The 22,421-nt window shown below is 39.8% G+C and overlaps 3 protein-coding genes across 19 annotated transcripts; all 3 read left to right on the forward strand.

Moving 5' to 3' along the window:
* The first annotated feature begins 712 nt into the window (after positions 1-712).
* On the forward strand, positions 713-3,342 carry LOC126623239 (uncharacterized). Of its 2 annotated transcripts, XR_007623709.1 has the most exons (3): positions 713-1,580; positions 2,443-2,515; positions 2,647-3,342. XR_007623709.1 is itself a non-coding variant. In XM_050292058.1 (2 exons), the coding sequence occupies exon 1, from the start codon at positions 811-813 to the stop codon at positions 1,573-1,575; it is 765 nt and encodes a 254-aa protein (XP_050148015.1). In that variant the 5' UTR covers positions 716-810; the 3' UTR covers positions 1,576-1,580; positions 2,647-3,290. The 2 variants fall into 2 exon arrangements, 1 of the variants encoding a protein (XP_050148015.1); XM_050292058.1 differs by lacking the exon at positions 2,443-2,515 and having other exon boundaries at positions 716-1,580; positions 2,647-3,290.
* A 1,546-nt stretch (positions 3,343-4,888) lies between these two features.
* Positions 4,889-20,465, forward strand: LOC126623238 (protein PLASTID TRANSCRIPTIONALLY ACTIVE 14-like). 13 transcript variants are annotated; one of them, XM_050292049.1, is made up of 8 exons: positions 4,889-4,984; positions 16,821-18,551; positions 18,891-19,033; positions 19,312-19,383; positions 19,570-19,675; positions 19,778-19,978; positions 20,063-20,105; positions 20,206-20,465. In XM_050292049.1, the coding sequence occupies exons 2-8, from the start codon at positions 18,350-18,352 to the stop codon at positions 20,282-20,284; spliced, it is 846 nt and encodes a 281-aa protein (XP_050148006.1). In that variant the 5' UTR covers positions 4,889-4,984; positions 16,821-18,349; the 3' UTR covers positions 20,285-20,465. The 13 variants fall into 13 exon arrangements, 12 of the variants coding, with proteins under 12 accessions (XP_050148006.1, XP_050148014.1, XP_050148011.1 ...); XM_050292057.1 differs by having other exon boundaries at positions 4,891-5,025; positions 18,401-18,551; XM_050292054.1 differs by having other exon boundaries at positions 4,892-16,623; positions 18,401-18,551.
* Positions 20,063-22,398, forward strand: LOC126623241 (uncharacterized). Of its 4 annotated transcripts, XM_050292061.1 has the most exons (4): positions 20,063-20,105; positions 20,206-20,239; positions 21,407-21,628; positions 22,111-22,398. In XM_050292061.1, the coding sequence occupies exons 3-4, from the start codon at positions 21,411-21,413 to the stop codon at positions 22,202-22,204; spliced, it is 312 nt and encodes a 103-aa protein (XP_050148018.1). In that variant the 5' UTR covers positions 20,063-20,105; positions 20,206-20,239; positions 21,407-21,410; the 3' UTR covers positions 22,205-22,398. The 4 variants fall into 4 exon arrangements, with proteins under 4 accessions (XP_050148018.1, XP_050148020.1, XP_050148017.1 ...); XM_050292063.1 differs by lacking the exons at positions 20,063-20,105; positions 20,206-20,239 and adding an exon at positions 20,369-20,561; XM_050292060.1 differs by lacking the exons at positions 20,063-20,105; positions 20,206-20,239 and adding an exon at positions 20,572-20,938 and having other exon boundaries at positions 21,399-21,628.
* The last annotated feature ends 23 nt before the right edge of the window (positions 22,399-22,421 follow it).

A 22,421-nucleotide genomic window follows, 5' to 3' on the forward strand; every position in this document is an offset into this window, starting at 1 on the left:
TTTGTGTGATTCAATTTGTGTCAACCGAATTCTGGTTTCTTCGAATTTTTTAGAGTTTAGACAAACGAAGTGTTAGAATTACTTCGGTTTTTTGATTCTCTTCTATGATATTTACTAACGCCTAAAAAAAAACAAATGTGTTCATTAAAAAAAAAGACGTGTGTTAATAAAAAAAATAGAATTTTAACGAAAAACTCTCAGTACTGTTCATTTTAATGAAAAACCACATTTTTAAACTAAAAAGTCAATCATAGTACGATTCACTTTACCCTTTATTTTGTCCTTATCGTTAAAACTCAAAGTTTTCAAGCTCCTCTCATTAGTTTTCCTTAAAAAAAATTCAAATTTTTACCGTAACTCATTACAAATTTTAGAGGAAAGTGTTATTTACATTCTCATTTTTACACACCATTCTTAATTTTTTGTCATTAGTCTTTTTTAATTTATTCAAATGGGTGTGTGGTTATCACTATCTAACCTCATTCCGGAAAGGGATTCTTTCCCTATCCGTTCCCCCAAATCCTACCAATCAACAAATTTAGACATTTGAAATTTGATCAAACGGCTAAAAACAAGGGGCCGACCTATTTCAAAATTTGGGCTATAAAATTGGACCTATTTCAAATTTTTCCTAACTTTTTAATTATTGGATCAAATTTTAATTGATTGGTAGGATTTAGTGGAAGGGATCCGAAGAGGTTCCTTTCCCTCATTCCAATTCCCATTCTTCCTTGTTATCAACTTCCTCAATATGTACATACTGTTTCTTCTCAAACTGAAACCGACTGGGTGAGAGTTGCAGAAAAGACAATGAAATCAGTTCAGAAACCATTGCAAATCCTCTCCCGTGCCTCAAAATTCACAACCACACCGCTCTCATTTTCCATCTCCTCTTCAGTTTCTGAGTCAATCACTGCACCAAAACCAACCAAACAACCCCAACCTGAAAGCCTAACCCAAGAAGATCACACAAAGATCAACCTCCTCCTCCCGCGCCTCTGCCTCTTGAACCACCTCGACACGGCGACCCACCTCGCTATCACCGCCCTGCTCACAAACTCACCTCTCGAATCCATTTCTCTCTCCGTCCTCATCCACTCCTTCACTTCCCAACCCGACCTGGCCCGACCCATGTCGCTTTTGACCCGCCTCAGACACAACCCGCCTTCGCATCCCCACCTTACGCCCATCGCAACCATGCTCATTGCCTCATACTTTAAGAAAAACAGACCCAGAGAGGCATTCAAGATGTTCAGCTGGTTGGTGAGGCCAGGGTCCCAGTGTGTGCTCGATGAGAGAGTTTGTGAGGTTTTGGTTAATGGGTTTTGTAGGAAAGGGATGGTTTGTGAGGGTTTGAAGGTTCTGAGGGCAATGCTGGGTGCGAATATCGTGCCGGGAGGCGGTGTGAGGAAGTGGGTTTATAGGGGGTTGTTGAGGGAGGCTAGGATTAAGGAGGCAGTGGAGTTGAATGAGGCTTTAGGGTGTGTCAGGGTTGGGGCGAATGGTGATGAATCAGAGGGTGTGAAGAAGGTTTTGGCTTTGTTGGATCACATGATTTTCAGTTGTACAGACTAAAGCAGGTATAGATTTCTGGATTACTGCTTGCATTAAGCCTTGAAACAGTACATTGATATGATAAAATGAATCTTTTTTTAGCTAAAAGGGTTCTGCTTTTGTGCCTAAACTGCTATCTTGGAGTATTACCTTTGTTCTATCTTCCATTTGGTAGGATGATGGTGTTATATGACACATTCACATACGAACTATGCAAACATAGTCCTTTCTGTGCGATTTTAGGAAGTGTGTAGATGCAAATATCAATTCTTTTCGTAGGTGCCAGAGTAGGCATCCTCAGTAACTCGGAAAATTGTGATTGTGTGTGCGCGCCTCAATTTAATTACTCAACATGAAGTATTTTTGTTTTTAATTTTTTTTATCCTGCATTATATGGTGCTGAAGTAAATATTTGATTTTGAATTGTAGTGACTTATAGTTAGTGACTTGGAATTGTGTTCTCCTCCAATGTGCAACATTTGTTATGTGGTTCACATGTCTTGATCGTTGACGTTATCCTTCGCTTCCCCAAAGGATATATCTTTCCTATCTAGATCACTGATTTTAAACACCAAACCATCAACAACATTTTATGATGCTATGAGTGTATATAATCCATCATGTGATCCATTTGTGCTTCACAATAGTTGCAAAGACTCAGAGTCCTTGCCTCTGTGGGGTTGGACTCTGTTCTGATTGTCCTTGCCTCTGTGGGGTTGGACTCTGTTCCATTTGTGTTTTCTCAAGCTACAGTAGACTTGATAGTTGATACGATCTTGCTTGATCTCAAGTGAAGACTACTAAATTTATCGCTTATATAAAGTATCTTTATGTTGGAGATGTTTTTTGTTCGAATCTTAAACTGACCAGTGCATTGATAACCTCTAGGTCTGTATCATACTTGACCTTCTATGTAGTAGGGATTAATCTAGGCCATCTTCTATGCTAGTGGTGTGCAATGGTGAGTTGTGTTATAACTGTTTAATAAGTTGCATGTGAGCAACAGCAAGTCTCGTTTACTCGTTCAGTCTCAACTGTGTTTGTTTGATCTTTTCATCGATACTAATATTTATATAACTGGCTTTTGAGAAGGAGTAAGGCGTGGCATTTTTGTGAAGATTGTTGCTTCCTGCGTGCACGACGGTGGCAAGTTTCTTGAGGAGCTCCTGTATCTGCTGTTGCAGTTGCATTCCACAGCTGAAGACTTCCGGAGCTGCAAACTCGGTCCTGCATCTTGCACAGGGTCTGTCCATTCATATTCCATTTTCATCTTCTGTTCTAAAAAGCAGTCGAGCAGAAAGCATTGCCCCTTTGTCCGCTTTAGAAATGGTGCTTACTGCTTGGTACCAGCATGGTCGAAGAATGGCGTTGAGATGTGAAGAAATCACCGATTTCATCTTGCCGAAGGCGCAATAGGTTTGAGTGGAACTGCGGCCGAGTTGGTCTAATATTAGTTGCGCGATATCAAAGACTTAATAGATTGTCTTAGGTCCTAGGATGTCATGGCATTGTACAAAAAACTTTGTTTTTTCGCTTGATCCTTCAAACTTGAAATTCGAATGGTGTGTTTGTGATATTTGCCAATATGGCACAGGCATTGAAGAAATTATCTCACCTCATATTGGTATATGCAACATGGGAAATTTAATGACTTATTAGTTTAGCTCCATCGCCTGAGAGCCAACATTTTAGCAATTCCCACGAACCTAATACTACATTTTGATTTTGCCCCTGAACTTTCAATTTGTTTTTTAGCCTTCTAATATTTTAAAACGTTTCCATTTGTTCGTATTGATAATCTGTTAAATTTTCCGTCAAATTAAGGGTTATTTTTGCCTATTTAAGTGTTTAAAACCAACCGAAAAATGGTATAAATTCAAAGACTTGGAGGGCAAATTGGTATGTTCCAAATGATTAGAGACTTGGAACCAAATTGGAAAAATAAAATTACAAAATAAATCCAGACCAGAAAGAAAACAGAAACAAGATGGCCAAGGGAAAAGAAAAAAAACAAAAAAAAAAGAGCGCAAAAGATGTCTTTTCTCGTACTCCAGCGGTCAAAAGTTAAAACACGAGCACAGAGGACAGTGTCAGGTGGATAACGTGGCTCAGTTCTTCACTCACTTCAAACACTCACTCTTGTTCCTGCTGCTGCTATCAAGTATGTCGTTGGAGTTTCAATCCTAAATCTCTGTCATCTCCAATGGCCTCTTCTCTTCCTCTCCATCACCCCTCCCACCGATGATCTACACGTGAAAGACAAAAAGCAGAAAAAACCTACAAATAAAATAACCGAAGGCAAGGTGGAAGACAGCGGGGTTTCTCACAATTTTTAATATTTGTTTTCCATGCGTTCAAATTTTTTTATAATATTTTATTGTATTCTGTGTGACATATCCGTGCCACCTACTGCAGCAGACTCAGCGTGGAAGACAAAAAGCCGAGCAAAATAAAAAAATAAAATAATCAAAAGGCAAAGGAATGGGATCATGTGGGTTTCTCATAATTTTTAATAATTATTTTGTACATGCATTCAATTTTTTTATAACTTTATATTGTGTTGTGCGCCACAAATCATGTGGTCTGATTTAAGTCATATTTTTTAAATAATTTTTTGTCAGTTTTTTAATTAATTATTTTATCTTTTTTTGTGAGAGGACAAAGGATGATCAACACAGGACAATTATGGGCAATACATGTATTTTACTGTGTGAAGCAGGCAGCAAAAAGGTAATGGACCGAAAAAATCAGGGGCATTTCCGCCCTTTTACTATTGCTGAACAGTTTTGATGTGTATGTGAAGAAGCAGCTGAAAGGCTACAACAATGGATGCTCCCCAAGACCCAGAAACTATTTCCCCACAAAAGACACAGAGAAAGGCGTCCGCTTCCAACCCATTAAAGCCAAAGCTGCCACTGAGGCTCCTCCATTTTCTCTCTTTCAGCCTCCACAAGCTGAGGACTCTCCCTCTGAGGTAATTTACCCAACTCTGCCTCTCCCACTATTTTCTGTTTGGTTGCTGAGAAAGTGCAGACAAAATGGAAGTTAGAAAACTTCACCATTTTTCAGACTTTTTAAGGTGTCATTTGATTAACTGCTGATAATATAATTGCATCTGCCCAAGTTTTTATATTGCAAGAAAATGGGTGTGTTCAAAATGTTTATTGGTAACCACACAATTAATTAATGCTTTATGTTGATAAGGATTAAAGAATCCGAACAGCATATTATGTTTGTTCTTTTCTGCATATGCCCTTTGAATAAGGATTCGTATTCTTGTTTTCGATTCATTACTAAGACAAAAGATTGTATCTTTATCTTTTAATACCTGCAGTTGGAGCCAGCAGACCCCGATTTCTACAAGATAGGGTACGTTAGAAGTATGAGAGCTTATGGATTTGAATTTAAAGAAGGGCCAGATGGGTTTGGAGTTTATGAGGATTAAACAAGTTTTTCTTCTCATATTACAAGGCAAGCACACTTCAATTCATTATGGATGAAAACAAGTTTTTCTTCTCATTTTGAGCAATGACAAGGTAAGCACATTTCAATCCATTACGGATCAAAATAAGTTTTTCTCATTTGGGCAATGACAAAGCAAGAACACTTCAAGTTTAAAATTGTATCAAATGGGAAAATTAGGTCATAAGTTAGACCATTTAAGTTTAAAATGGTATTAAGTGGGAAATTAGGTCAAATGTTAGACCACTTTAATTTCAATATTGCATTAAATGGGAAAATTAGGTAATGGTGCTTAAGTGGGAAAATTTTGTGCTGGTGATTCATTCTCAAAGCCTATAAATAGCTTTTCCATCAAGGTATCAGGCATCCTAAAAAAAAACACCAATTCACATTACACAAATACCTTGAAGCTTTGAAACTCTACGCTCTCAAGCAAATCCCTAAGGATCAAGAAAACCGTCTTCGTTCTTCGTCAAATCCTCCTTCAAGATCAACCCCTAACGGCTCTTTAAGAACTTCTACCAATTCAAGATCAAGCCTCGACGATCCTCGAAGAAAGTGTTCATCGTTCATCATTCGTTCATCCTAAGATCAAGCCCCAACGACCCTTTGGATCAACAACATCAACAAATCCACACATCCATTCTTCAAGATCAAGCCCAAAAGCTCTTGAAGATCTGTTCATCCTTAAACCTTCAAGATCAAGCCCAAAAGCCCTTGAAGGAACTTCCCTCAACCTTCAAGATCAAGCCCCGATGGCTCTTAAAGAAACTTCCAACAGTTCATCCAAGATCAAGCCTCGACGACCCTTGGATTAACAAAACATCCACAAATCAACACCTTACGGAGATCGAATCAGAGGATCAAGTTATAAAGAGATTGTAACCCTACAAATCTATTAACACCAAAATCTTTCTTTGTACACGTTCTTGTTTCAAGAATTTTCATGTTCACAAATTTGGCACACCCAGTGGGACAGGTCTCTACCTCTCATCTCTTTCTCCATTCAAGGAAATCAAAGCACACATTTGAAAATCAAATGACATCAAGGAAGGTTCAAGCGGTTTCCTCAACCAACGCGAAGAACAAGAACATCATCGCCGCAAGTGGGGACACCAAGAAGCTTAAACGAGGCCGGATGATTGACACCAAGGATTCAAGATAAAAACCCTCGATATGCACGCCTTCTTCTTTGTATTTGGTCGAACAGAGTCTACCACCTCCTAAGATACTTCGGAAGACCACGACTTAATATGCATGAAGTTGTCTTTCGCGAGAAGAGCAAGCGTCTTAGGACCAGTCAGTGGCACGTAAAGCTTCAACGTTGTTCCCTTATCTTGCGAATCGCCGTCCTTCGCAAGAATGGTAATGGTGTTGCTTTTAAAACACTTGAAAAATATCATGACTGCAAGAAAAAAAAATCAGCCACAAAACTTGAGTAGCACGGCAAATAGGGCAGCTACAGAGCGGTCCTTCAAAGCACGCTATACTGGCAAAGAAAACCAAAATGCTACGCAATCGCACTACACAGCAAAATCCCGCTGCAGTCTTTTGCACAGCACCACGTGGTCTGCGACAAGCTCCAAGCTCCAAGCTCCAAGCTCCAAAGTTCACCAATCCGACAAGCAACAAAGTAGAGAATAACGTTCACAGCAGAAGAAGGTTATGCCTATGGTCATTTTATAGGCTCAACTCGTCCGTCCAAGTGAAGAAAAGAAAAGAAAAAATATATATAATAATAATAATATAATAAAAAAAATTTTGAGTGCTTCATGTACCATGTTAAAGAAAACATAAAATATATGTATATATTATTAAAAAAATTTGGGTGCTTCTGGCACCATGCAAAGAAAATAATAAAAAAATAACAAAAAAAAATAATATATATATATATAAAAGGTCTTCGGTGCATCAGGCACCATCTTAAAAGAATAAAAAAAATATACAAAAGGTTTTTTCTTTTGGTGCTTCACGCACCATGAGAATAAAAAAATAAAAAGAAAAAAAATATTTATAATAAAAAATAAAGGCAATTGGAATGGTGCCGTGAGACTTTGTGTATATAAATATTATATATGCAACAAAGTAGCAGCAGGTCATGCATAGGCTGTTTAATACTTCAATTAGTCTTCCTAAAAATATGCACTGATTGGTCAAGGCGCAGAGAAGGAAAAAAAAAAAAAGTACCACATCTTTGTTAAAATGAAATAAAACTCATTTATTATTTCTCTAAAAATTTACATAAATGAACATTTTTACATGAGTCCCAAAAAAAAAAAAAAAAAAAAACAAACAAACAATAGGGAGCCTTCACAAAGTTTGATCAGGTGCCGCCTCATCATTCGGTGGAACGTCAGGAAGAAGAGGCACCGGAGGTCGACTGTTTGGAGCCTCAACACTCGGAGGTCGATTCTTGCAGTCATGGTATTTTTCAAGTGTTTTAAGAGCAACACTAAAACCATTCTTGCGAAGGACGGCGATTCGCAAGATAAGGGAACAACGTTGAAGCTTTACACGCCACTGACTGGTCCTAAGGCGCTTGCTCTTCTCGCGAAAGACAACTCTATGCATATTAAGTCGTGGTCTTCCGAAGTATCTTGGGAGGTGGTAGACTTTGTTCGACCAAATACGAAGAAGAAGCCGTGCATATCGAGGGTTCTTATCTTGAATCCTTCGCACCATGCTCGTGACAATCATCCGGCCTTGTTTAAGCTTCTTGGTGATCACATCCGCAGTGGAGCTATGGCTTGGAATGGTACCCTGTCGACTACTGGAGAAGCCGTCTTTGATGAGTTTTATTGGGAGTGGCTTGAAGATGTCTTAAGCCGATCTAAAGATGTGCTTACTAACGTGGGCTTTTACCACGCTGTGTACGCATATTTGTTTAGCTATGATCGCCATCCTTCCGTCCTTCGTGCGTTCTTTGAGCATTGGTGATCGGCGACCAACACACTTCACACGACGCAAATGGAGATGTCAATTTCACTTTGGGATATTCACAGGATAGGAGGCTTGCCGATCCAAGGTAAGTTTTACGACGAGATCGTTCCTAGCACGGAGGAACTTTCTCTTTGCAATAGCCGAGGATTGCCTGCGAGTTGCCGCTGTTTGTTTTGGGCGTATCACAAGCTTTTTCAGGATGTTCAAGGTAAATCAGGCGTGAGGATTTCCTCATGGATCCGATTTTGGTGCTGGGAGACCGTGAGGTATAAGAAGCCTTTGAAGAATACTGGCCGTAACAAGACCACTAAGCTAAAGGGAGACTCAGACCCGTCCGGTGTTATTGGCTCAACCAAGCGCCGCTCTTCTGACGAGGTGAGAGCGTTTGAGGATCTTGGCATAACATCAGAGCATGTGGAGGAGTCTTACCTAACTGCTTTCTTAGCTTGTTGGCTTTGTAAGTTTGTTTTCCCAACAGGCGACGTCAACTTAGTTCGTCCTGGAGTTTTCAAAGTTGCTACCAAGATGGCTGCAGGTGAGTCTTTTAGCCTTGCTATTCCGGTCTTAACCAACATTTATAATGGCTTGAGCATTGTTTCGAACTCGGCAAGCACTGAAGATCGTGATGCGGTGCTTCCTTACCACTATGTGTATGGTTGGTTGGGTGAATACTTTGACACTCATTTTTCTTTGTTGACTCTAGACAAGTCAAGGCCTTCTTTATCGACTGCAGCCAAGCTGGGGCCTTTGATGACGAAATATTCTGGCGTGCTCTCCGCAAAGAGCCTTGATGATTTGCAGGTGCGAGCGCTGTTTAAAAGTTGTGAAGATTTGAGGATGAACCCCCTAGCGAGAGCTAGCTCGGTGCGGCTAGGCATCGTAGACAATTCGCATCTCTGCTTCTCAAACTTGTCTTATCTTATAAGTCTTCGCTCAGGGTTTGTTTCTTTGCCTTCTTGGATTATGATGTGGAAGACATCTTGGACTTCCTCTTCAGTGCCGTCATGTTGGGCTTGTTGGCATGAAGATTGTCCAGTGTGGATGATGGTACGCCTTCTTACTTTCAGTGGTCCATTTGTGTCAACCTCCAAGATTGTTTGGCGCTTCATCCTTGAAGGAATTGAGCTTCGAATATCGCCTTTTTCTGCTAGCCTGTCGAGCTTTTCTTCCTTTGACGTTGTCTCCCTATTTCTAGAAAACTTCTTGTTGTCTTCAAGTCGTTCCAAAGCTGACCGACGAGGAGGAGAGCTAGCCGTGTTGCTTTGCTTCTTAGGTTTTGACGAGGAGGAGAGCAAAGCAACATGGTTAGCTCTCTTCCTTGTCGGTCAGCTTTGGAACGACTTGAAGATAACAAGAATTTTTCTAGAAATAGGGAGACAACGTCAAAGGAAGAAAAGCTCGACAGGCTAGCAGAAAAAGGCGATATTCAAAGCTCAATTCTTTCAAGGATGAAATGCCAAACAATCTTGGAGGTTGACACAAATGGACCACTGAAAGTAAGAAGGCGCACCATCATCCACACTGGACAATCTTCATGCCAACAAGCCCAAGAGGACGGCATTGAAGAGGAAGTCCAAGATGTCTTCCACATCACAATCCAAGAAGGCAAAGAAACAAATCCTAAGCGAAGACTTATAAGATAAGACAAGTCTGAGAAGCGGAGATGTGAATTGTCTACGATGCCTTGCTGCACCGAGCCAGCTCTCGCTAAGGGGTCCATCTTCACAACTTTTAAACAGCGCTCGTATCTGCAAATCATCAAGGCTTTTTGCGGAGAGTGATAGAAGCATATTTATGCGACTTAGTTAACATGTTTTCTTGCACTTAGTTAGTTATTGCTTATAAGAGTATTTTAAGCCATTTTCGTATGTTGGTAGGTTCTAATAACAAAGTTGGCAAGAAAAGTGCATTTTGGAGCAATTTTGGGCTGAAATGGATTGCATGCACTTGGAGACATGAGGATGGACGTTTTGGGAAGATTAGAATTCAGCATATGTGTGTGCAAGTGTGTGACCTACAACTAACAAACATCATAGCTGCCATGTGATGGAGACCATGTATTGATTGTGGCTGATATGATGAAGATGTGTGTGTGCAAATACAAAAGTAAACAATGACAGCATAAACACATGGAAACCCACGGCAAGGACAGGTTGGAGGGCAGCAAATGGGTGATTTGTGGCTGAAATAATGAAGAGCATGTGTGTGTGCAAGTGTGACAGCTTGTGGATGTGGAAATAATGATAACATGACAACAAAGACACATGCAAAGAGGCATTGAGCACCATCCCTCACACTTGTGCAGCAGTAACCCTTCATCATTACTTAACATTTATGCCACAAGAACATGGAGACAACATCATACAAGGCATGTGCAAAAGAGAAACATGGACATCCAACAAATTCGTCAAAACTGCCTGTGCAGATTAGCTGACTTTGGAAGCATGTTACGAACAGCTCAGAATAAATGAGAGAATGAGCCTTATATGCTTGGAAAGCTACGGATGTCTATTTTCTGGAGCAATTTACGGATTGTTAATATCATTTTTCTAGAAGAAGTTATGGGCATTGTAGCACTGAAAGGTTCAAAAAAGGGCTAAGCAGATTAGGCTAATAAAACGAGAAAGTAAATGCACTTGTTTTGTGTTTTGCTTTGTCATCAACACTCAGCATCAAATGGGGTTATGATTGCACTCATTTGGCTTTGGAGCAAGTGGAAATGCACAACTAGAAAGAGAAGACACACCAACATGCAAAGGAAAGGAGAAACATGGGCAGAAAATGGGTGGATTGGTGGCTGAAATGATGAAGCATGTGTGTGCAAAAGAAAAGGAGAAACATGGACAGCACACACCTATGCAATTTGCACATGCAAAGGAAATAGAGTGGTCCTCTCCCTAGCCTATAAATACATCCACCACCCCCTTCCAAAAGAACACCATCTTGATCCACAATTGCTACATTTACAAACACAAGTCCCTTGCCGTGAGCTCCATTCCATTTCATCCATCTTCATCCATATACACACTACATTTCACAAACACAAATACATTTTCTCCCTTTGCCACGTTCTCCATCCAATCTAAACCTATCCATGATCCTTCCATTCATCCATAAACTCCATTTCCTTTGCATGGGTGTGTGATGTCCATGTTTCTCCTATTCTTTTGCACACACATGCTTCATCATTTCAGCCACCAATCCACCCATTTTCTGCCCATGTTTCTCATTTCCTTTGCATGTGGGTGTGTCTTCTCTTTCTAGCTGTGCATTTCCACTTGCTCCAAAGCCAAATGAGTGCAATCATAACCCCATTTGATGCTGAGTGTTGATGACAAAGAAAAACACAAAACAAGTGCCTTTACTTTCTCATTTTATTAGCCAAATCTGCTTATCCCTTTTCTGAACCTTTCAGTGCTACAATGCCCATAACTTCTTCTAGAAAAATGATATTAACAATCCGTAAATTGCTCCAGAAAATAGACATCCGTAGTTTTCCAAGCATATAAGGCTCATTCTCTCATTCATTCTGAGCTGTTCGTAACATGCTTCCAAAGTCAACTAATCTGCACAGGCAGTTTTGACGAATTTGTTGGCTGTCTATGTTTCTCTTTTGCACATGCCTTGTATGATGTTGTCTCCATGTTCTTGTGGCAGAAATGTTAAGTAATGATGAAGGGTTGCTGCTGCACAAGTGTGAATGATGGTGCTCAAGGTCTCTTTGCATGCGTCTTTGTTGTCATGTTATCATTATTTCCACATCCACAAGCTGTCACACTTAAACACACATGCTCTTCATTATTTCAGCCACAAATCACCCATTTGCTGCCCTCCAACCTGTCCTTGCCGTGGGTTTCCATGTGTTTGTGCTGTCATTGTTTACTTTTGCATTTGCACACACACATCTTCATCATATCAGCCACAATAAACACATGTTCTCCATCACATGGCAACTATGCTGTTTGTTAGTTGTAGGTCACACACTTGCACACACATATGTTGAATTTTAATCTTCCCAAAACGTCAATCCTCATGTCTCCAAGTGCATGCAATCTATTTCAGCCCAAAATGCACTTTTCTTGCCAACTTTGTTATTAGGACCTACCAACATACGAAAATGGCTTAAAACACTCTTATAAGCAATACCTAACTAAATAAGTGCAAGAAAACATGTTAACTAAGTCGCATAAATATGCTCCTATCAGAGAGCACGCCATAATATTTTGTCATCAAAGGCCCCAGCTTGGCTGCAATCGATGAAGAAAGCCTTGACTTGTCTAGAGTCGACAAAGAAAAATGAGTGCCAAAGTATTCATCCAACCAACCATACACATAGTGGTAAGGAAGCACCGCAGCACGATCTTCAGTGCTTGTCAAGTTCGAAACAATGCTCAAGCCATTATAAATGTTGGTTAAGACCAGAATAGCAAGGCTAAAAGACTCACTTGCAGCCATCTTGGTAGCGACTTTGAAAACTCCAGGACGAACTAAGTTGACGTCGCCTGTTGGGAAAACAAACTTACAAAGCCAACAAGCTAAGAAAGCAGCTAGGTAAGACTCCTCCACATGCTCTGATGCTATGCCAAGATTCTCAAATGCTCTCAACTCGTCAGAAGAGCAGCGCCTGGTTGAGCCAATAACACCGGACGGGTCTGATTCTCCCTTTGGCCTAGTGGTCTTGTTATGGCCACTATTCTTCAAATGCTTCTTATTCCTCACGGCCTCTTTGTACCGAAATCGGATCCATGAGGAAATTCTCACGCCTGATTTACCTTGAGCATCCTGAAAAAACTTGTGATACGCCCAAAACAAACAGCGGCAACTCGCAGGCAATCCTCAGCTATTGCAAAGAGAAAGTTCCTCCCCGCTGGGAACGACCTCGTCGTAAAATTTACCTTTGATCGGCATGCCTCTTATCTTGTGAAGATCCCAAAGTGAAATTGACATCTCCCCTTGCGTCGTGTGAAGTGTGTTGGTCGTCGAACACCAATGCTAAAAGAATTCACGATGGACGGAAGGATGGCGATTATAACTAAACAAAGATGCGTACACAGCGTGGTAAAGGCCCACGTTAGTAAGCACATATTTAGATCGGCTTATGACATCTTCAAGCCACTCCCAATAAAACTCATCAAAGACGGCCTCTTCAGTAGTCGACATGGTACGATTCCAAGCCATAACTCCGCTACGGATGTGATCACCAATAAGCTTAAACGAGGCCGGATGATTGTCACGAGCATGGTGTGAAGGATTCAAGATAAGAACCCTCGATATGCACGGCTTCTTCGTATTTGGTCGAACAGAGTCTACCACCTCCCAAGATACTTCGGAAGACCACGACTTGATATGCATGGAGTTGTCTTTCGCGAGAAGAGCAAGCGCCTTAGGACCAGTCAGTGGCACGTAAAGCTTCAACGTTGTTCCCTTATCTTGCGAATCGCCGTCCTTCGCAAGAATGGTGATGGTGTTGCTCTTAAAACACTTGAAAAATACCATGACTGCAAGAAAAAAAAAATCAGCCACAAAACTTGAGCGGCCCGGCAAATAGGGCAGCTACAGAGCGGTCCTTCAAAGCACGCTACACTGGCAAAGAAAACCAAAATGCTACGCAATCGCACTACACAGCAAAATCCCGCTGCAGTCTTTTGCACAACACCACGTGGTCTGCTCCAAGCTCCAAAGTTCACCAGTCCGACAAGCAGCAAAGCACAGAAGAACGTTCACAGCAGAAGGAAGTTATGTCTATGGTCATTTTGTAGGCTCAACTCGTCCGTCCAAATGAAGAAAAGAAAAGAAAGAAATATATATGATAATAATATAATAAAAAAAAATTTGGGTGCTTCATGCACCATGTTAAAGAAAACATAAAATATATGTATATATTATTAAAAAATTTCGGTGCTTCCAGCACCATGCAAAGAAAATAATAACAAAATAACAAAAAAAATAAATATATATAAGGTCTTCGATGCATCAGGCACCATCTTAAAAGAATAAAAAAAATATACAAAAGGTTTTTTTGTTTTGGTGCTTCAAGCACCATGAGAATAAAAAAATAAAAAGAAAAAAAATATTTATAATAAAAAATAAAGGCAATTGGAATGGTGCTGTGAGAGTTTGTGTATATAAATATTATATATGCAACAAAGTAGCAGCAAGTCATGCAGAGGCTGTTTAATGCTTCAATCAGTCTTCCTAAAAATATGCATTGATTGGTCAAGGCGCAGAGAAGAAAAAAAAAAGTACCACATCTTAGTTAAAATGAAATAAAACTCATTTATTATTTCTCTAAAAATTTACATAAATGAACATTTTTACATGAGTCCAAAAAATAAAATAAAATAAAATAAAATGAACAAACAATAGGGAGCCATCACAAAGTTTGATCAAGTGCCGCCTCATTACTCGGCGGAGCGCCAGGAAGAAGAGGCGCCGGAGGTTGATTGTTTGGAGCCTCAACACTCGGTAAAACTCTAGAGGACGAAGGCAATAGGTGCCTCTGGAGTAAAGCCACAAACATCTGATGGTCATTCTGAATCCAACTTTCGGATTCCTGCAGCTGGTCAATCTTTCTCTTCATGCTCGTCGAGTAACTATTGGCAAGCATGTGCAACTCTTTGTTTTCATGCTTAAGCCCTCTAATCTCTTGCTTAAGACTTGCCACCTCAACCATCAGTGACTCCACTTGACGGGTTCGAGCAAGAAGGCATTGGCCCGTATTTGATACGAAGCCCGCACACTGAACACTGAAAGCCAGAGAGTCCTGAACAGCTAGCTCATCAGACCGTTTGGAAATGATCCTACTATCCTTGGGGGTGAAGATTTCTAGCAACCACAAAAGGAGGGAAATTCCTAACAGGTAGCAACTCTCTAAGTGTGTTTTTGAACACGATTAATGCCTCTATAAAAAGAAGGGGCAACAGGGCCTGTTCAGAAATCGAAGAGGCAACGTGGTTGTTCAGAGATCGAAGAGGCACCGCTCTCCGAATTTCAAAAGACCGGCTTTTCCGGATTTGTCGCCACTCTTCACACGCAACCTCAACTTTGCAGAAAGCACATGCAACTTTGTCAAAGATATCTGACAAAGTCGAAAACGCATGAATCTTACTGTTTCAATTACCCAACGGTTGCCGACAAGAGTAAAGGAATAGTGCCACTACTGGCTGTTGGGAAATTCCTATATATGTCGACCTTCCTCCTCCATAGTAAGGCAGACCTGCAAAAAATGCCCAACCCTTCCTCACTTCCGAGAGTGTACTCCCATCAGAGCCTCTCGAAATACTCAATTTTCTTCCTATCCAGGAATACCTTGTCAAACAAATGACACCAAAGCAAAAGTATCTCATATCATCAGGTTAGAAAGCAAGAGTATCTCATATCATGCAATCTCCCTGTTCTTTCCTTTGTCATTGTTCTTACCTGCAAAGACAAAGATAAAGAAAGCAATATGTCGGAACCTCCACTCAAACTTCTGATCTGAAACTGATTGCCTGGAACCCTTCCCTGATTGCTTACCTAGCACTGCTCTCGAAGTACCCATTGTTTCAACATCTTGTGCTTCCAGAGAAGATACCACATCTGTCTAAAGAACATGTAAGGCAAGTGAAAATGATACATTGAAGCATATGGAGACAAGCACAACAAAGTATGTGCCGATTCATCCGCTACTTCTTCAAAATCAAAAGTATCTCATATCATCAGGGTTGCGATCACTCTGGGTTGGGTGGACTAGTTTTGACCCTCAAATTCTTGGGTCGACTCGCTAGGCGTTATGAGCTGCACGTGCCGATTCACCACCCTTGAATCAAATCTTTAAAGATTTGATCTCCGTAAGATGTTGATTTGTGGATGTTTTGTTGATCCAAGGGCCGTCGAGGCTTGATCTTGGATGAACTGTTAGAAGTTTCTTCAAGAGCTCTCGGGGCTTGATCTTGAAGGGCCGTTAGGGCTTGATCTTGAAGGAGGATTTGACGAATAACTAAGAGGGCTTTCTTGATCCTTCGGGATTTGCTTGAGTGCTTTAGAGTTTCAAAGCTTCAGGGTGTTTGTATGATGTGAATTTGTGTTTTTTTTAGGATGCCTGATACCTTGATGGAGAAGCCCATTTATAGGCTTTGAGAATGAATCACCACCACAAAATTTTCCCACTTAAGCACCATTACCTAATTTTCCCACTTAATGCAATATTGAAATTGAAGTGGTCTAACATTTGGCCTAATTTCCCACTTAATATCATTTTAAACTTAAAGTGGTCTAACTTATGGTCTAATTTTCCCACTTGATACAATTTTAAACTTAAAGTGTGCTTGCTTTGTCAGTGCCCAAATAAGAAAAACTTGTTTTGATCTGTAATGGATTGAAATGTGCTTACCTTGTCATTGCCCAAAATGAGAAGAAAAACTTGTTTTCATCCATAATGGATTGAAGTGTGCTTGCATTGTCATTGCCCAAACATGAGAAGAAAAACTTGTTTAATCCTCCAAGGATGTTAAAAAAATCCAGTTCAAGATTAAGTTTGTGGAAAGTAAATTCAGACCCTTGGAGGAAACCAGAAAACCCTCCAGCCCAGTTCAAGTTAAGCTTGTGGAAAATCAACAATTGGAGAAAACCCTCCAACCCAATTCAAGATCAAGCCTCGACGGCCCTTGGATTGACATCTACATTAAGGTACTTCAAAACGCATCTTCTACACGTGACAAACACATGTATACGACACGCCTTGAAGTGGAGGCATTTGTAGACAATGAAATTTCCGTAAATAAATCTTCACCAACGCATTAAAGTTTCGACGTGTCACGGCATACATGGGATGCGCCACGTGTCACACAATTGTACACATGGCATGTGACTCAACAAATTGGAAGAAATACCCTTGGAGGATTAAACAAGTTTTTCTTCTCATGTTTGGGCATTGACAAGGCAAGCACACTTCAATTCATTATAGATGAAAATAAGTTTTTCTTCTCATTTTGGACAATGACAAGGTAAACACATTTCAATCCATTACGGATCAAAACAAGTTTTTCTCATTTGGGCAATGACAAAGCAAGCACATTTCAAGTTTAAAATTGTATCAAGTGGGAAAATTAGGCCATAAGTTAGACCACTTTAAGTTTAAAATGGTATTAAGTGGGAAATTAGGTCAAATGTTAGACCACTTTAATTTTAATATTGCATTAAGTGGGAAAATTAGGTAATGGTGCTTAAGTGGGAAAATTTTGTGCTGGTGATTCATTTTCAAAGCCTATAAATAGGCTTCTCCATCAAGGTATCAGGCATCCTAAAAAAAACACCAATTCACATCACACAAACACCTTGAAGCTTTGAAACTCCAACGCTCTCAAGCAAATCCCAAAGGATCAAGAAAACCCTCTTCGTTCTTCGTCAAATCCTCCTTCAAGATCAAGCCCTAACGGCTCTTGAAGAACTACCACCAATTCAAGATCAAGCCTCGACGACCCTTGAAGAAAGTGTTCATTGTTCATCCTAAGATCAAGCCCCAACGGCCCTTTGGATCAACAACATCAACAAATCCACATATCCATTCTTCAAGATCAAGCCCAAAAGCTCTTGAAGATCTGTTCATCCTCAAACCTTCAAGATCAAGCCTAAAAGCCCTTGAAGGAACTTCCCTCAACCTTCAAGATCAAGCCCGAGGGCTCTTGAAGAAACTTCCAACAGTTCATCCAAGATCAAGCCTCGACGACCCTTGGATCAACAAAACATCCACAAATCAACACCTTATGGAGATCGAATCAGAGGATCAAGTTATAAAGAGATTGTAACCCTACAAATCTATTAACACCAAAATCTTTCTTTGTACACGTTCTTGTTTCAAGAATTTTCGTGTTCACAAATTTGGCACACCCAGTGGGACAGGTCTCTACCTCTCATCTCTTTCTCCATTCAAGGAAATCAAAGCACACATTTGAAAATCAAATGACATCAAGGAAGGTTCAAGCGGTTCTCGCAACCAACGCGAAGAACAAGAACATCCTCGCCGCAAGTGGTGACACCAAGAAGTTTAAACGAGGCCGGATGATTGACACCAAGGATTCAAGATAAAAACCCTCAATATGCACGCCTTCTTCGTATTTGGTCGAACAGAGTCTACCATCTCCTAAGATACTTCGGAAGACTACGACTTAATATGCATGAAGTTGTCTTTCGCGAGAAGAGCAAGCGCCTTAGGACCAGTCAGTGGCACGTAAAGCTTCAATGTTGTTCCCTTATCTTGCGAATCGCCGTCCTTCGCAAGAATGGTGATGGTGTTGCTCTTAAAACACTTGAAAAATACCATGACTGCAAGAAAAAAAAAATCAGCCACAAAACTTGAGTATTAACCAGCCTGTATATCTTATCATTATTCTGCTGAAAAAATATTGATTATCATATGTTTGAACTCATTACGCATGCGTTTGTGTGTGCGCTAAACCTCAATCAGCACTCTGGTGTACCACTAAAAATTAAGCGCCTTGCTCGTGATTCTGAAAGATTCATTTGGGAAGTGAGTATGGCACCAACACGATGCATTGGCATGCAAATGAGAATTGGTGCACTTATTCAAGATGCAAATATGCTAATTCCTCATGCAGGTAAGCTTCTATTCTCTTCTAATCATCCACGTTTGATTTATAATTTCGATCTCGTGGTTATATTATAAAACTAATATTGCAATTGTGAGGGGAGAATCGAGAACTTATCTTTGTTATTATATATTATATTCTTTGTTCAATTTGGTTTTGACACCTTTGTCAATTTAAATCTAGCAACATTTGATGAAGAAACAACTGTGTCTCTGAAATTCAGTTTCTGTTTACATTAGTTGTGTTATGTACATATATGGTTTCTATTTTTACTTATCGGGATTTTGGAGCAAATGGTTTCCTTAAACCATCTGCATTCAGTGACCATTATGTTCCCTTTTATGTTAGATTGCTGTCTAATCAATTTGCTACATTTTGCGGACATGCTAAACCATTCGTTCGAGCCAAACTGCTTTTTTCATTGGCGTTTTAAGGATCGGATGCTTGAAGTGATGATAAATGCTGGAAAAAGGATTAAGAAAGGTGATGAGGTAATATCTATTCTATTTTATCAATTGACTTCGATAAATTCCTTTCACTGTTAAATGCTTGCAAGGATACTTATGCAGGGATGAGTTTCATTTTTTGTTTACCTGACTAACAGTTGTCAGGAGTAACTTGAGCTTCCTCGGCACTGTGTTTGGTCATCCTTCCCAATTCAAACTCTTCCTCCTTCAGTTTTTTATTTGAATATTTCACCCTCCCTCAATAATATTAATGTTGCACATATATGAAGATGATCTGCTACTAATTTGGAGGAGTATTACAGATGACCGTCAATTACATGAGCGGACAACAGAATGACATGTTAATGCAACGATATGGGTTCTCTTCTCCTGTGGTAATGTTCTCTTGCCAATGGTTTTATGGTGAAACCTCAACTTCACCGAAAACTAGTGCTTCAGATTATTTTTCTATTTCGGTTAAGTATGATAAATATTTGAATATATAGATCCAGTAATTAGAAGTATCATGGATTTGTACTTTTTCTAAAATTTAGTGCTCTCTATCTGGCTTGAAATTGCAGAACCCTTGGGATGTGATTCCGTTCTCTGGAAATGCACGTATTCATTTGGATTCCTTCTTGTCAGTATTCAATATGTCCGGACTCCACGAAGAGTACTATCATAACAGAATGAGGCATTTGGACTCTTTCTATGGCTTGTTCTATACAGGATTTGTAGTCCTTTATACCTATCAGCATCGTGGTTAAAAGATCTGTATAAAACTTGTAGCAGGTCGCCTATCTAATGATGGAGATACTTCTGTTGACGGAGCGATCATAGCAGCAGCAAGAACATTGCCCACGTGGTCAGAAGGGGACGTGCCTCCAATCCCAAGCATGGAAAGAAAAGCCATAAAGGAATTACAGGAAGAATGCCGGCAGATACTTGCAGCGTTTCCTACCAACTCTAAGCAAGACCAAAAAATCCTAGGTAAGGGGAAACCGAGCTCCCATATAATTTTGTTCTTGTCTTGACACCGAAAACGTATGTTTCTTCCCGTCTTACCTTCTGCAGATTCAATGCCGGATGCTAGTAGGACGCTTGAAGCTGCAATCAAGTATGTAATCATCAAATTATTCATTTCAGAGGTTTTTGGACTTAAATGTAGGGCAAACTAGAACCACTCTTGATGATTTCGCTGATCTCGACCTACGCAGGTGTAGGTTGCACCGGAAATTGTTCATAGAGAAGGTGATGCAGGCGCTGGATCTATACCAAGAGCGGATATTATTCTGATAAAAAGCTTACAAGTTTAGAAAAGCTAGGAAAGTTTTGTGGCATTCAATTTTGCACAAACTTATATGAGTTTGTTCAAAGATTTTTATCTTCATTTTTAGTTGTCTTTTTTTTTCCCTCGAATCGTGGCGGATCATCTTATCGTAAGATTATAAACACTAATTATCTGGACTGGAGAAGAGATATATATGTGGCTTGAACGGATAAGAGCCTAGTAGCGTGGACTTGAACTAAGTAGGGCATTAAAGACTTGGATGCATGAAGAATAAGTTAAGGGGTGAGAGACTCATTGTCACCTTATACCAAGGTCAAAATAAACACACCCTATTAGCTAGAACAAAGGCTTCTCTACAGCGCCCTACACACACAAATTCAAATCAATATTTTAGAAAATGATTGAACCATTTTGTTTAAATTAATTCAATAAAATTTAATTTATAATTTCCAAATTTAATTTAATTAGACTCTTTTTTTCCTTCTTCAAATCAAATTTTTGGCGTGTTTGTTTCGAAATAGAACCCTTCCCATATGTAAAATTTAGCCCTTTTTCCCCTTCGTTTTAGAAGATAACGAGCCAGCGGGTCGCATAACGGCTCTCATCGTAGAAGCGATAACTCCAGTAGTGCACCCATCGTATACCATTCCCATTTTCAGGTCTTTCTCTTTCTATATATATATATATATATATATATAAAGAATGGTTTGTTCATTACTGTTAAGATCAATCTGATATGTGGGTGTTTACATATCCCTGTACTTGCATCATTACAGTAGGTGATTGTGTTGCGCACCAGGTGTTTGATAAAATGTCAGTTAAGTGGACTGATGAGTTGCACATTGGATGTTTGATACACACTAGTTAGGATCAGTTTATATGCGCCCTGTAATTGCATCAGTACAGTAGCTTGAGTTGCACATTAGGTGTTTGATAAAATGTCAACGTGGTGACTGATGAGGTTACAATGGCACTGTCAATTGAATTACGGTATATAAGCATTACGGTAGTGTCAAACCGTCTTGCATAGTTTTGTAACTATGAAAAATTTGGACTTCGCCTTGTGAGGTGACAAATAATCCTCAAATACTGAAAGTGTGTATCTTTTTTGAATTGGAGTGGTGAAGTGAGATGGCTACTGGTGGTCTAAAGAACATGTTGGTTGCGGCAGTCAATACCGGGGTGACTGAGGCTAGGGCGAGGATATTCGGGCACGTAATTAACCCAACAGGCCAGAGATCTGCCCATAAGATTCTGCGCAAGAAGTTGATCGGTGAGAAAGTTGCCCAGTGGTACCCGTATGACATCAAGAAAGATGACCCCCGAATCATGGCTATGGAAGAACAAGAGTACTCTCTCTCTCCCTCCCTCTCTCTAATGTCTTCTAAATATCTGTTTTTATGTTTTACTGGTTTATTCTTCAATGTAGAACTTGTAATTTCGGTAACATACCATGGCATTATTTATGAACACTTTCGTTATGGAATGTCATGCATTACAGCACTACCGTATTTTGTTTATAGAGCATGAAAGTGGGTAGTGTATATAGTGTTACTTTCAGTTTCGTAGGTAGATTCTCTGTACAATTGAGTGAGCAACTAATGCATATTTCATAGGCAACTGAGTGCTTATTACAAAAATAAGAACTGCTCCTTTTTCTACCTCGCGTTCGAGTGTTGCAACCTAGCCTTTGATCGATGTATTTCATCTTTGTTCTACATGAACTTTACAGAATGTAAATTGTACTGATTTCATGATTTGTATAATAAGAAGTATTAGTAGCTTTTGGTGACTAACAGTCCTGATGTTTCTCTACTTGGTGTATTTCTAGGCGCTTATCCAAGCTTGAAATGTTGAAGCGTCGAGGTAAAGGACCACCGAAGAAGGGTCAAGGAAGGCGTGCTGCCAAGCGTAACAAAAAGTAGTACTTTAACATGTTGGGTTAGGTTCTTGAGTAGTGTTTTGAATAAGAACACTACTAGTATTTGGACATCTTGTAACAATTTGTTCCTAAAATTCTGTTTCAAGACCCATTTCATTTTTCTGATACAAGAAGATTTCAGAATTCAACTCGTTTTCGTTTGTCAACGATGCTGAAGCAATGAATTTGGTAGTGAAACCATGTGCAGGGGATCTACTGGT

The sequence above is a fragment of the Malus sylvestris genome, chromosome 5 (genome assembly GCF_916048215.2).
Source record: "Malus sylvestris chromosome 5, drMalSylv7.2, whole genome shotgun sequence".
Lineage (NCBI taxonomy): Eukaryota > Viridiplantae > Streptophyta > Magnoliopsida > Rosales > Rosaceae > Malus > Malus sylvestris.